This window comes from Balaenoptera ricei, chromosome 11, assembly GCF_028023285.1.
Source record: "Balaenoptera ricei isolate mBalRic1 chromosome 11, mBalRic1.hap2, whole genome shotgun sequence".
Classification (NCBI taxonomy): Eukaryota; Metazoa; Chordata; class Mammalia; order Artiodactyla; family Balaenopteridae; genus Balaenoptera; species Balaenoptera ricei.
Window position 1 is genome coordinate 102995113 of NC_082649.1, and position 14014 is coordinate 103009126.

A 14014-nucleotide genomic window follows, 5' to 3' on the forward strand; every position below is an offset into this window, starting at 1 on the left:
AAGGACAGACATTTATATTAATGGAACAGAAATTGAGAATCCAGAAATAAACCCTCACATTTATGGTCAATTGATTTTTGACAAGGGTGCCAAGAAAATTCAGTGGAAAAATAATCTTTTCAACAAATGGTGCTGAGATATTTGAATATCCATATGCAAAAGAATGAATTTGGATTCCTTCTTTAGATCATACACAAAAATTAACTCAAAATCAAAGATTAAAGGTAAGAGCTAATACTATACGGGACTTCCCTGGAGGTCCAGCTGTTAAGACTTCGCCTTCCAGTACAGGTGGTATGGGTTCGATCCCTGGTTGGGGAGCTTAGATCCCACATGCTTTGTGGCCAAAAAACCAAAAAACATAAAACAGAAGCAGTATTGTAACAAATTCAATAAAGACTTTAAAAATGGTCCACATCAAAAAAATCTTTAACAAAAAGAGCTAATACTATAAAACTCTTAAAAAAATGAGAGTAAATCCTTGTGATTTGGGGCTAGGCAAAACTTTCTTACCTATGACACCAAAAGCACAAGCAATGAAAGAAAAAATAGATCAATTAGAGTTCATCAAAATTTAAAACTTCTATGCTTCAAAGGATACTATCAAGAGAGTGAAAAGACAACCTACAGAATAGGAGGATATATTTGCAAATCATGTATCTGATAAGGGACTTGTATACAGAATTACAATAAAAAGACAACCTATTAAAAGATGGGCAAAGGATTTGAAAAGACATTTCTCCAAGCAATATATACAAATGACCAAGAAGCACATGAAAGGATGCCTAACATCATTAGTCGTCAGGGAAATGCAAAATCAAAGCCACAATGAGATACCATTTTGCACCCACCAGGATGGTTATAATTAAAAAGACATATAACAACAAGTGCTGCAAGGAAGTGGAGAAATTGGAACCATCATACTACAATGGTGGGAATGTAAAATGGTGCAGCTAACTTTGGAAAACAGTCTGGCAGTTCCTCAAAAGGTTAAAGAAAGGTTACCATATGATCCAGCATACACTCCGAGGTATATACCCAAGAGAATGGAAAAACGTGTTCATGCAGGAGTTTGTACATGGATGTTCACAGCAGCATTTTCATAACAGTCAGAAAGTGGAAAGAACCCAAATGTCCATCAACTGACGAATGGATAAACAAAAATGTGGTATGTCCATTCAATGAAATTTTACTTAGCCATGAAAAGGAATGAGTCAATGACACACGCTACAACATGGATGAACCTTGAAAACATTATGGTAGATGACAGAAGCCAGTGTCAAAAGACCAAAAATTGTACATAAGATGTCCAGAATAGGCAAATCTATAGAGACAGAACTGGACTGCTGGGTGCCTAGGGCTGAAGGGGGTGATAACTCAGGGGTATGGAGTTTCTTTGGGGTGATGAGAATGTGCCAAAATTGACTGTGGTGATGACTGTATAACTCTGAATATATTAAAAAGCATTGAATTTTATGCTTTAAACAGATGAATTGTATGGTTATGAGATTTATATCTGAATTAAGCTGTTGAAAAAATTGAATAGGGAAGCCACAGATTGGGAGACTATTCACAGTACACATATCTGAAAATGGACTTGTGTCCAGGATACTCAAATAACTCCTACAAATCAATAAGAAAAAGACAGACAACCCAATTAAAAAATAAGCCTAGGACATTTTTCAAAAGAGGATTTCCAAATGGCTAGTAAACAGAGGAAAGATACTCAATTTCATTAATCATCAGGGAAATGCAAATTGAAACCGCATGAGAAACCACTACACGATCAGAATGGCCATGAATAAAAGGACTGACAGTGCGGGTATGCCGGCCAGCACGTGGAGAAAGCGCTAGTCCCACACATCGGGAGTCGGGGTATATATTGCTTCGATCACGCTCTAAACCTATTTGGCAGCTTCTGATAAAGCCAAATCTATGCTCACCCTATGACCCGACAATTCTACTCCTAAATACTGAGGAGAAATGAGTTCCCTAGAACATTCATAGCAGCTTTATAATAGCCTCAACTGGAAACAACCCAAACGATCTTTAACAGGAGGATGAATAGACCAACTGTGGGAGATCCATACGAAAGAACACCGATACACAGAGAACTGGGATGTATCTCACATTACGTTGAGCTAAAAAAGCCAGAGACAAAAGGAATACACAATTCATGATTCCATTCAGATGAGGTTCAGGAACAGGCTAAACCAACTGAATGTGACGGAAAGTAAAATCGTGGTACCCTCTGGGGGGATGACGTCGACTAGGGTGGGGCACAAGGTACCTTCTGGGATGACGGGGATGGTCCACCTGGGTGGTGGTTACAAGTGCGCACACAGGCACGTATTAAAAATTTGAGCCCCACCCTTGAGATGTGTGCACTTACCTGTAGGTAAGTTACAAGACATTTTTTAAAAAAGCAAAACAGTTCTCTGAGGCCCCTGGGGGAGTGAGGACACGCAAGTGCTCCCCACTGCTTTCACCCTCCTCCAAACCCCTCGCGGCCTCTCCTGCCCTCACAGCCAAGTTAGTCTGCTTGGCCGGTCGCTGACGGCCCTTCAGGAGCTGGCCGCGCTGGCCTCTGCAGCTGACGCTCATTCCTTTACACCAGTGGGGCTCCAAGCGGAGTGTGCATCCAAATCCCCTGCCCGGCTTATTCAAGCTTGCTAGGCCCCAGCCCCGGAGTTTCCATTCAGCAGATCGGGCGTGGGGCTGGATAATTTACATTTCTTCCACGTTCCCTGATGTCGCTGCTGCTGCTGGTCCCGGGGCCACACTTTGAGAACTGCTGCTTTGTAAGAATCCTCTTTCCCAGCCTCTGTGTGTTTGTTCTGTGCCTCCAGCATCTGATTCGTATCTTGCTCATCTTTCTTTCTTTCTTTTTTAAATAGATCTTTATTGGAGTATAATTGCTTCACAATACTATGTTAGTTTCGGTTGTACCCAGCTGCTTTCAAACGCCACCTCCATCATGAGGCCTTCCTGGGTTACTTCAGCAATCAGTCTAAGGGACTCTCAAGTGTCCTAGGGCCTCCAGAAATCTGGGGTCACAGCCTGAAGGGAGATACCCCGATCTCAGAATGTCTCTGAAGTCTCATATTTTAGCTTAAAAATGAATGCATATTTTACATTATTCTCCAAAATATATCCAATTTAATTTATTTAAAATTTTGCATCTAGAGCAAAGCGGAGGCTCTTAATAAATGTGCCATGTTCATCCCGTGGCCTCAATGATTCCCCAGGCACCTACTGCATACCTGGGGCAGTGTAACATGTATCCCAGCCTGAAAAGTAATGGCTTTACAAGATTTTGCATTGTCAGGCTACTTACCTACTCTGCATGTTTCTGTTACCTTCCCTCCAATTAAGCAGAGAGCAGGGTGTGTCTCACTCACTTTTGTTTCACCCTCGGATTGACCCGGTTTTGTTCACATCTGTGCTGAATGAATGTTTGCTACTTTCCCACTAGGTTCTCAGTTTCAGGTGCAAATTGCAATCACCTGGGGAGCGTTTCCACTCGATGACCAGGCTGCACTCCAGACCAATTAAACACAAATCTCTAAGGGTGGCACCCAAGCATCCATATTTTTTAAAGCTGCCGGGTACCCATGCACAGCCAGCCTGTGCTGAGGGAACTTACAGGATCACCTATCTGTGTGTCTCAAATGTTAGTATTGCCTGGAGGGCTCTGAAAACACAGACGGCCAGGCCCCACCCCCAGAGTTTCTGACTTAGCAGATCTGAGGTGGGATCTAAGACTATGCATTTCCCACAAGTTCCCAGGTGATGCTGATGCAGCTGGTTCGGGGACCACACTCTGAGAACCACTGATGTAGATGAGTCCTTCTCACACTGTACTCCGTGGAGACCCAGGGTCAAGGAAGGTGGAGTCACAGCCGACTCCGGCCTCCACCTGCCTCTGAACAAAAATGCCTCCACTTTCATCCACTCTTCATACTGGCATTCTGAGTGAAATTCCCTTGAAAACAAGCTTCCACGGCTAAAAATGTCTGAGTCCCATCAGCCATCTCAGGGTGAGGCATCAAGGAGGAAGAGACTTTCCAAGGTCACACAGCAATTTCTTTTCCTGAACTGAATGAAAATACAGAGGGAAGAGCCACACGCCTAGCACAGGAAACTCCTCTACTGAGATGCCCCCAACAGCTACCGCATTCATGCCTCCCAAAATGGGGAGCTCACCAACTCCCCTGGCACTTCAGGGGGAAAGCGAGCACATTTTCTCACACGCAACTAAAATCTGCTTCTCTCTGCTTCTCCCAAAGATCAATGTGCTCTCTCTGCCCTGGAATAGTCCAGCAAAGACTGAGAAACAGAACCCCCCCAACCCCCGCCAACTTGATTAAAAATTATTTCTTAGCGGGCAGGGGCTGCAAAAATAAGTAAGAGACAGCCTCGTTCCTGCCCCTGAAAAACAGAAAATCTTCCTGGCTATACATCAACTTCCCCAGCATGAGGCCATCTGGGGGCTTAGTCTGGGTTAAACCTGTGGTCCCCCAGCATCGCCCCCTCCCACCAAACCCACCAGACCAACCTTCCCTACAACTCCCTCACTACATCTGCCTTGCTTGAGTCCTCAGGGCTCCCAAATTCCTATGTCTCCTTTTTGAAACACGATGCATCCTGGGATTCAGGCTCTGCCTGAAGACCAGCTCTCCAGACTCCTCCTGTACACCGTACACTCCCCAAGCCCTCCCCTCTGTGCACTTGTTTCTGTGGCTCCTACCTGCCAAAAGGCCTGTTTCTACTTCCTGTCCATCCATGGCCATCTCAACACCTCCTCTTCCAGGAAGCCTTCCTTGACTTCATTCCTCCCGCTCACACTGACTCCTCCCTCCTCGGGCTCCTTGCCACCTCACTGGACTGTTCCACATTTATTTGTCTCCTCCCCCTTCTCAGGGCTCTGGATCAAACAGCCCTGGCTCCACTTCTCACTGGCTGTGTGACTTTGGGTAAGTCACTCACCTTCTCTGGGACTCAGTTCTGGACCCATCCAACCATGTGAGAAATATTTACTGAGCACAAACTATGTGCAATTAAATGAGCTAATGTATGTAAATTGCTAAGCACACATAGGAGCTCAACAAATGCTCTACGGCTGGGGGAGAAAAGAGGGGACTAGGGGGGACAAACTGACAGCACACCAATTTAGGCAAATAAACTCAGAAAGTCGCCGAAAAGTCCCTCTAGATCCTGTGTTTGCCCCAGTCATGTCAGCACCGAGGCCGCAGCCAAATTAAACTCCTACGTGCTGCTAAGGGAGGGCTTCTGAATGACTCTCCTCTTTCTCCGAGCAGTCTGAGAAGTCGGGCTGTGTCCTGGGGTGCTCCTCACGCCCCTGACACCCTTTCCAGCGGTCACCACCGCTGAGAAGAGCAGGCGGTGCTGTCAGCGGGAGGGGCACAGGGAGGACCCGTGAGCCTCTCCCTGCCCTTCTGTACCGTGTCCGCCTGATACCCCTCCCAAAGTCCTTTCGCCCCTTCATAAAAGCCTGCCAGTCGGCAGGCTCACCCCCTCCAGGGCACCGCCTTCCTCCCAGGGTCCCTGAGAGCCCTCTCCTGACACTGCACCCTCCCTCGGGGAAATCTGAGCCTCTCCTGGAGCTTCAGTTAACTTCTCTACACTTGACCGCTTCTGGTGCACATCCCGCATCCAGCTGACCACTAGCACGTCCTTCCCCAAGCCCCCCTCCCCCGACTTAACCCATCATCTGCCCCCAAGCCTAGCCTGACCCCTTCCAGCACCTGCTGTCTTAGCGAGTCAGCAAGTCAGCAAGCCAGAAACCTGGGGTCAGCCTGGAGCCTGCCCTCCCGCTCCCGCACTCGACGGCCCATCAGTCCCAGGCACACAGTCCTCAAATCAGCCCGCAGCACTGCAGCCCACCCTCACTCTTGCTAGAATCACCCAGCGGCCTCCCACGGACCTTCAGCGGATCAAACCCAAACCCCAAGCATGCCTCGCGGGCTCTCCGGGCTCTGCCCCGGCTGTGCTGGCCTCGGTGCTCACCGCTCTCTCACTCACAATGCTCCAGCCAGGCTGAACTTCTTTCCGTTCCCAATCACACCATTCTCCAACTGGCCTCTGGGCCTTTGTACATGCTGATCCCTTTGCCAGGTGCAAGCCTTCCTCGCTGCTCCCCACCCAGCTAACTCATCCCCATCCTTCAAGTCTCAGCTTAGACACGTTTCCTCTGGGAATCCTTCTTGGACCCCCAGACGCCTGGGGCAGGTACCTCCCCTGAGCCCCCGCAGCCTTTGGGTGCCCCCCACCATTGTATTAATATTGTTTCCTTCATGCCCACTTCCCTCCTGGACTGTCAGTTCCTGGGGGGCAGGGCCCTCCCGCTTGTCATTCCTCCATAAGTCCCCCGTACCCACCCCACAGGAGGTGCTCAGGAAGTATTTTTGATTGAAGAAATGGTAAGATTGTTGGAAGAACTGACCCCGCCATCATTTATTCATCAGGCATTTACTGAGCGCCAACAGCATCCCGGGCATCACAAACCACTGGGGACGAGACCTGACAAGCGCTTTGCCCTCAAGTAGCTCCAAGTTTAGTGAGAGAGGCAGACAATAAGCAAGCACCTAAAAACAGCCCCGAAATGCACGAAGCGAAGCAGACAGAACTGAAGGGAGAGATGGAGGACTCAGCACTCACAGTTGGAGACTTCAATATCCCACTCTCGGGGACAGACGGGAGACAGGACAGAGAATCACAGGGTGCAGAAGACTTGAAGAGCACCACCATCACCCTGACCCCAGTGACATCTACAGAACACCCCCATACACATCCTTTTCAAATACACACGGAACATTCTCCAGGATATACTATATGTCAGGCCATAAAACAGGTCTCAATAAACTTAAAAGGGCTGAAACCACACAAAGCACATTCTCCAACCACAACGGAATTAGAAATCAGAAGCAGAAGGAAACTTCGGAAATTCACAAATATTTGAACACTAAATAATTTTAAATAACCCATGGGTCAAAGAAGAAAGCACAAAGGGAATTAGAAAGTATGTGAAACTGAATGAAAATAAAAACACAACATAACAAGTAAACAAACAGATAAATTCGATCATTTTAGATAGTAAAAGGTGCCGTAAAGAAAAGAAAGTGAAGCAGGAGGGAGCACAGAAGACAGGAGAGCTGCGGTTCCTCGCCCTCCCTGCATCCCCACCCTTGCCATGGCCTCATCGCAGGGGAGGGCACATCCCTGTCCCTTGCCTCTGGGCCTGGCCATGACACTTGCTCTGCCCAAAGCCATGTGGGAAAAAGCGACGATGCGCCAGTTGTGAGCGTGAATCTTAGGAGCCCTCTGGTGTTTCTACTTGCTCTCCTGCCATCACCCTGGGAATAGCCTCCCCCGGGTACCTGCTGTGCCTTCAGACTGGGCCCCAGAATAAACACACAAGAAATATAGCCGCTGACTTGAACCCAACTTTGACCAAATGACTCCCAGTTGACCCAGCTTCCCTTGCAACTAGGAGTGCCCAATGAGATGAAAGCAGAAGTTGTCCAGCGAGGCTTTCAGGAAATTGGTCTCAAGTAGACTAACTCAGCTGGGAGTGTAAACTTTTGATTCCCCCCATTTCCTTCTTCCTGCCTGGGACACAGATGTGATGGCTAGAATACAGCAGCCATCCTGTATTCATGATACTCCTCCCACTGAATGGTGAAGACTATGTTCCCTCCCCTTGAGCGAAGGTGGACTTTTGTGACTGTCTCAACTAACAGAGTGTGGTAGTAGTGGTGCTACTTTTATGACCTGGCTTTGTCCAAGGTTACATCATAAAAATGTCATGTACTTCCTCCTGGCTCCCTCTTGGGACACTCACTCTTGGAATCTAACCACCATGCTGTGAGGAAGCCAAAACCTGTCCATGCAGAGAGACTACCAGTAAGTGTTCTGGCCGCCAGCCCAGCTGAGATCCCAGACAATAGCCAGCACCGAGCAGTGGCCGTTGGTGTGAAGGCACCTCTGGTTGATTCCAGTCCCTGGCCATCAAGTCACTCCTTGATTTTAGTCTTCTCCAGACATCATGGAGCACAGACACGCTCTCCCCACCTTGCCCTGTCCGAATTCCTGGCCCGGAAAATCTGTGAACATCATAACGTGGTTGTTTTATGCCACTAAGTTTTGGGCACCACTTCTTTGACACTTGAACTGAGACCAGAATGAGAAGGAAGAACTTGGCTGTGAGAAGAGCAGGGGCAGGACATGCCAGCGGAGGAAAGGACAAGTGCAAAACCCATGCAACGCGACTGCGTTTGTAGCACCTGAAGGACAGCAAGAAGGCCAGTGAGGCTGGGGTGCAGGAAGGAGAAAGTGGTCAGAGGAAAGGGCGCAGACGTGGATGAGGACCAGATCGCACAGGGCCTCTTCAGTGAGGGACCTCCTCCTGGGGTCTCAGATGGTGACAGCTTCCAGAGTCACCTCTCCCAGTCAGCAGACTGGCTTATGCACAGGCCTACAATGCTTCGGCCCAAAGGAGGGACCCATGGTAGGAATTTTCTGCAACTGATAGTGAAACGGAGCAGGACTCTATGGTCCTTGCCCACCTCCTACCCCATGTCCTCAGCCTGCCTTCTGTCTGTGGAAAAATTTTGGCCAAAGAATAAGTTTAATCGGAGAAATGAGAAAATGCAGAAACAAAGGAAAACAGTCAAAGGAGACCAAATAATAATAGTTTAGTCATTAAACATAGTCAAGGACCTTTAGTTCCTCAAGGGCTATAGATAATATCCTGAGCCATATCCTGTGAGCTGTCTTAGAGATACTGAAACGCCCATCAGGTGGAAGAAGTTAACTACATGATGACCAGGCTGTAGCCATGACATAAGCTGCCACAATTCCGAGAACTGGCCTCAAAGAGATGGAAACAAACCGAACCTGGAACTGAAGATTAACTGTACCTAATACAGTCAAGATGCTGCTGGTCAGACCACTGAAGACCAATTTCAAGATGACCGTCAGAGCTGCCTGTGCTGTTTCTGCCTGGAGCCCCTCCCTCTGTCTATGAAAGCTCTTGCCCCCGACTGTCAGTGGTGGGGAGTCGGCCTTTGGATAGGCGTCCGCGCTCTGCCACTCCCCACCCCAGTTGCCAGCATCCAAAATAAAGCAAACTTTCCTTTCCACCAACGTGGTCTCTTTATTGGCTTTTGAGTGGCGAGTAGCCAGACCCCACTTTCGGTTACACTAGGAGAGGGGTTTTTTTTAGATGAGAAAACAGAGAATTAAAGGTGTCTAGGGGCCACATCAGTTTAAAATCTCCAATGACCCGTTATATGCAAGGAAAAGCAGGAGCCCTCTGGCTTGGCATTTCAGGTACATCTCAGTTTGGTCCTAACCTTGGTTTTGGACCCATCACTTGACCCACTTGGAAACCTGCCTTTCCAAACGTATCCATGTTCTTACGACGTGTGATGGTGCCCTGTTCTCCACACACATCACGTTCCTTTAGGCCTGTCAGTGTTCTTATGCTGACGACCTGCCCTCCTCCACCACCTTGGCCTGGTGGCTCCCTCAAAGTCCATGTCAGTGGCACCTCTTCTGCCAACTTTCCTGGATACCCCAAAGGGGAATAAGCCTCTCTGTCCCCCATGCTCGTGCAGACTTCTGCACAAATTATACTTACCACAGAGTAGCACAACTGTTCACGTATATAGTTCTCCTCCCCACCTCCAACCTTTCCCTCAACAGAAAGAGGAGACCTACTCAAGGGCAGGTTGGGGGCCTTTTCCCTCTTTGGAGGTCCAAGGCCTATCTCAGTGTCTATCGTGTTGTAAACATCCTGTGATGTTCTGTCCAGAAGGAATAGGTAAGTCAGATAGATAGATGGATGGATGGATGGATGGATGGATGGATGGACGGATGAACGGATGAATGGGTGGACGGGGAGTCTGATGAATGACTGGCTGGATGGATGGGTGGATGGACATATCATTAGGTGCATGGACAGATGGAAGGACAGATGAGTGGGTGAAAGCCTGGCTAGATGAGTGGGTGAGAGATTGATCATGCACACAGGTGGGCAGGTGGATGAATGCATTTATGACTGGGTTCATGGAAGGATAGAGCAAGTCTTTAAACCAGAAGTCAGCAAAATTTCCTGTAAAGACATGATAAATATTTCAGGCTTTGTGAGCCACATATGGTCTCAGTCATATACTCTTCTTTGCCTCTTTTTTCACAAGTGTTTAAAATATGTAAAATCCATTCTTAGTTAATAGGCTGTAGAAAAACAAGATCTTGACCATGAGAATTCAGTTCTGGATGACCAGAAATTTTATTAATCCCTGAGGTAGCGCTATCTACCATTTGACAAACACAAAGTTGAATCCCTAACACAGAAGGCCAGAGGCCATCCCTGTCCCCCTCTGAACAAAAGCACGATGGAGTCGAGGACTGTTCTAGCTGGGGAGGTTTGAAATGCACAGTTGGGCCCTTCCCACCACCAGGCAGCCTTGGGATTTCAAAAGCAGCAGATCTCCACAGAGAAATTCTGAGAGTACCTGCCAACCTTAGCAATCAGACACAGACCCAGGGAGGGGAGTGGTGGAGAACGCCCCAAAGTCTGTGGTCTCCTCTGGACTAGTGTCCCTGGCTAGGACTTGGAGTCACATCGGGGCGTTTCTGCCACTTCTATCCCCATAAGCACTAACATCACAATGTGGCTCCAGGCCACAATTTCCCACAACTAGCTTCTGAGTTGTGATTTTTTTTTTTTAATGGGCTCTTTTTTTCCCCTCCTCAGGATATTATTATGGATTACCAGCGGCTTCAGCATCTTTCCAACTGGCAGGAAGCAGTGCAAACAGAGATGGAAGTTTCCCAGTTAGAACCCTCTTAACAAAGTCATAAAACAAAAAGGCGCAGCCCCTCTGTCAAGCTGCCAGCTCAGAAGCGAGCAAGAAGCATTACAAAAGGGAGAGTGATGCTTCCTGCCACGCTGGGGCGGCTGCGCTTCACACCTGAGGGCTTTTGGGTTTAATCACCCACACAAAGTTCTCAGCCTGAAGGGCAAAAACGAGGGGCTGGGAGTGCAGGGCCAGAGCAGTGCTCTATCCCCACTCTCCGGGGAACCTGGGTGCCTCTGTTCACATGGCAACATGACACCAGGGTGATGTCACCGAGAGGGACCTCAGCAGGATTCGACCAGAGACCTGGCTTGGTGCCGGTGCTCTGCTGCCGGCAGGAAGGCCCCTGCCCCGAAGAGCTCCAAAGGCGGAGGGGACACGTGACTAACACAGGACGGCAGCGCATCAGGAGTCAGGAGACCTGGGGCTTCCTCCTGGCTCAGTCACCGGGGGGCACTGGCCTCTGCATCACCACCGACAAAACGCTCAGGATGGACATTCCCAGCTCTGACATTCTTGGAAAGACACAAAGACGAATCAAGGCAGCGTGGGATCAGGTGCCAGCCTACGAGGAGACTGCAGATGGCTTAGAGAGCCCAGCCGAGCAGGGAGCGGTCACGAGGGCCTTTATGGGACAGATGCCCTCACTTCCCACAGCTTTGCTGCACCCTCTTCCCTTGCCCTTCCTTATGACTCAACCCCAAAGTCACCCCCTCCGGGAAGCCTGCCTAGATTCCCTGAGGTTGTCAGTCACTCCCTTTTGCTCCGGATAATTACTCACTCACCAATGTGTCTCCTTCGCTGGCCAGACTGCCCCTGCAGAAGGGACCTGTCTGATCCGACTTTCCATCCCCAGCTCTTGTCACACAGCAAGTGTCCAAAAAACGTTCGATGAACTGAATTGAACTGACTGCACAGGGAGACCTTCCAGGCAGTCTGGCAGGTTGTGAAGGGTGGCAGTGCCAGAAATCCAGGCAGTCCCCAGTCTGGCCTCTTTTCCTCTGAAAATCCAGAGGATTCCCCCGACCCCACTGGCTCAGGTGTTACTGTCCCAATACCAGGGTGACTGAGAAAGCCTCTTGATACCCCAGCTGCCTGGTCCTTGAGCAAACACATCACCTTCTCCACATAGACCTAAACATACAATGAGCGCACACACCTGTACACACACACACACACGTACATGCATGCCCCCACCCCACACACCTGAACTTGCACACACAGCTACGACCCAGAACTACATCTATCCTCCTTCTGTCTTCTTCAATGAGAGGGTCGAGGAGACCGCAAACATCCTTCCAGAAACCTCAGCACGTCCCCTATGTACCCTCCACCCAGGCAGAGGGTAGTTCCATGGAAAGAATGTGCTCTTCGCTCCCTGAAGCACATGAAGCAGGAGACAGACTTCCCTGAAAAGCTTCAGTGAACAGGTGCCTCTGCTTGTGGAAAGCACCTCTGTCTCCTCATTGCTTTTCTGCCCCTTATATCACAGCCTTGTAAAAGGGCGATTAGTTTTGGACAAGTAAAATGATTAACTCACCAGATGTAGGTGCTGGAGCATCTCCACGTATCTGCAGGGGGAAAGAGGTTTGAGTGTGCATTAATTCTCATGCTGTAGAAGCCGGGGAGGGGTGATGTTCTGTTAACAAGCTCAAGGCCACAGGCAGCTGCTTGGGGACTCACGCTTTCTCTGAAGACAGCAGTTCCTGTGCTATGACGTGGGCTCTGGACTGTCCGTCCACCTGTGGGAGGAAACAGAGCCATCAGGAGGGACGGTACCCATGGGGGCAGCAGAAGGGGAATCCCAGCTCCACAAGCGTCAGTCAGGCGTACAGAAGGACCGTCACGCTGCCGGAGGTGAACTCCACAGGCTTCTCCGCGCACCCCGGCTCTCACTACCTGTGTGATCTTCAGCCTCGCCGCACCTCGGCTGCCTCATCTGCAACGTGGACGTTAACAGCATCTAGTGCTCAGCCCAGTGCCTGCCGCAGCCTGCGTGCTCGGGAAGCAGCCGCCCTCACACCCACGCAGACTGTGCCCACAGCCCGGCAGGTTTTGAACAACCTGCGGTTCTCTGTGCCAAGCGAGCTCTCTCTTCTTGTTTTTTTACATGCTGTCACCTCAGTGTACTCTTCCTTTCTCTGCCTGGCCACCACCCAGTTATCCTTGGAGACTTAGCCATGGTGTCTATCACTTCCTCCAAGGAGCACTCCTGACCCCCTCCCCGAACAGGCTGGATTAGGTGTCCTTTCTGGGCAGCCCCCTCTCAGGATACCGATTACGTCTCCCCTTGGAGGCACTCCCCCTGGGAAGTGCACCTCTGCAGGACAGTGCCCAGCCTGGGGTTGGTCCTCTTTTGTTACTGAAAGAATGAATGAACGAATGAATGAATGTTCATACCACTTGGGAAGTACTGACTCTCCTGGCTAACCTCAGAAGGTGAGCCATTTAACCCATCTGAACCCCAGCCTCCGCACCTGTGAGATTCGACAGTAACTGAGATTTTGCCTATCAACAGGAAGGATGGGTGGGGGCCGAGGCAGAGGCCCGGGCCTTCTGCCACGAGCACCCCTTGTGGCCCCAAACCTGCCAGATATCAGACACACTGCGGTGGATCCGGAAGAGCAGAGACACTATGGGGCAGTGACAGAACAGATGGGGAAAGACACTGGGCCCGTGCAGGCGAGGCTGGGTGGGGTGGCCGCCGCGGAGCAGAGGGCGCTGCCGGGACGCATGGCTCCTGGTTTCCGGTCTCCTGCCACCTTCCCGTGCAACCCTGCAGAAGTCACTTTCCGAGGTCAGGCCTTAGCTTCCCATGTGTGAGTAAAGTGACCTCTGAAGGCCGTTCTCTGCTGAACCTGTGTGTTATTAAACTTGAGATGCGATGATCTACTCCAGTGACCAGAAACGCACTGCCTGTCGAGGGAGCAGCTGCACGGGGCTGCGGCTAAGAGCACAGACTCCGGAACCAGGCAGTCTGGGCTCAAATCCTGCTTCTGCCTTGTACTAGTTAAACAAGTCATTTAACCTTTCTGTACCTCCATCTCCTTATCTGTAAAATGGGCACAGCAGTATAATGGTATCTCACACACATGCATATTGTGAAGATTAAATGAGTGTGTATATAT

At 49.6% G+C, this 14014-nt stretch overlaps 1 protein-coding gene across 2 annotated transcripts in view; it reads right to left on the reverse strand.

The window, feature by feature from the left end:
* FGD5 (FYVE, RhoGEF and PH domain containing 5) overlaps positions 1-14014 on the reverse strand; it is a 115540-nt gene that overhangs the window by 37572 nt on the left and 63954 nt on the right. For both annotated transcript variants that reach the window (XM_059940448.1, XM_059940447.1), the window contains exons 4-5: positions 12570-12628; positions 12427-12457 (exon numbers count right to left, since the gene is read on the reverse strand). In XM_059940448.1, coding sequence (XP_059796431.1) covers positions 12427-12457; positions 12570-12628 — 90 coding nt within the window. The remainder of the gene's footprint in view (positions 1-12426; positions 12458-12569; positions 12629-14014) is intronic.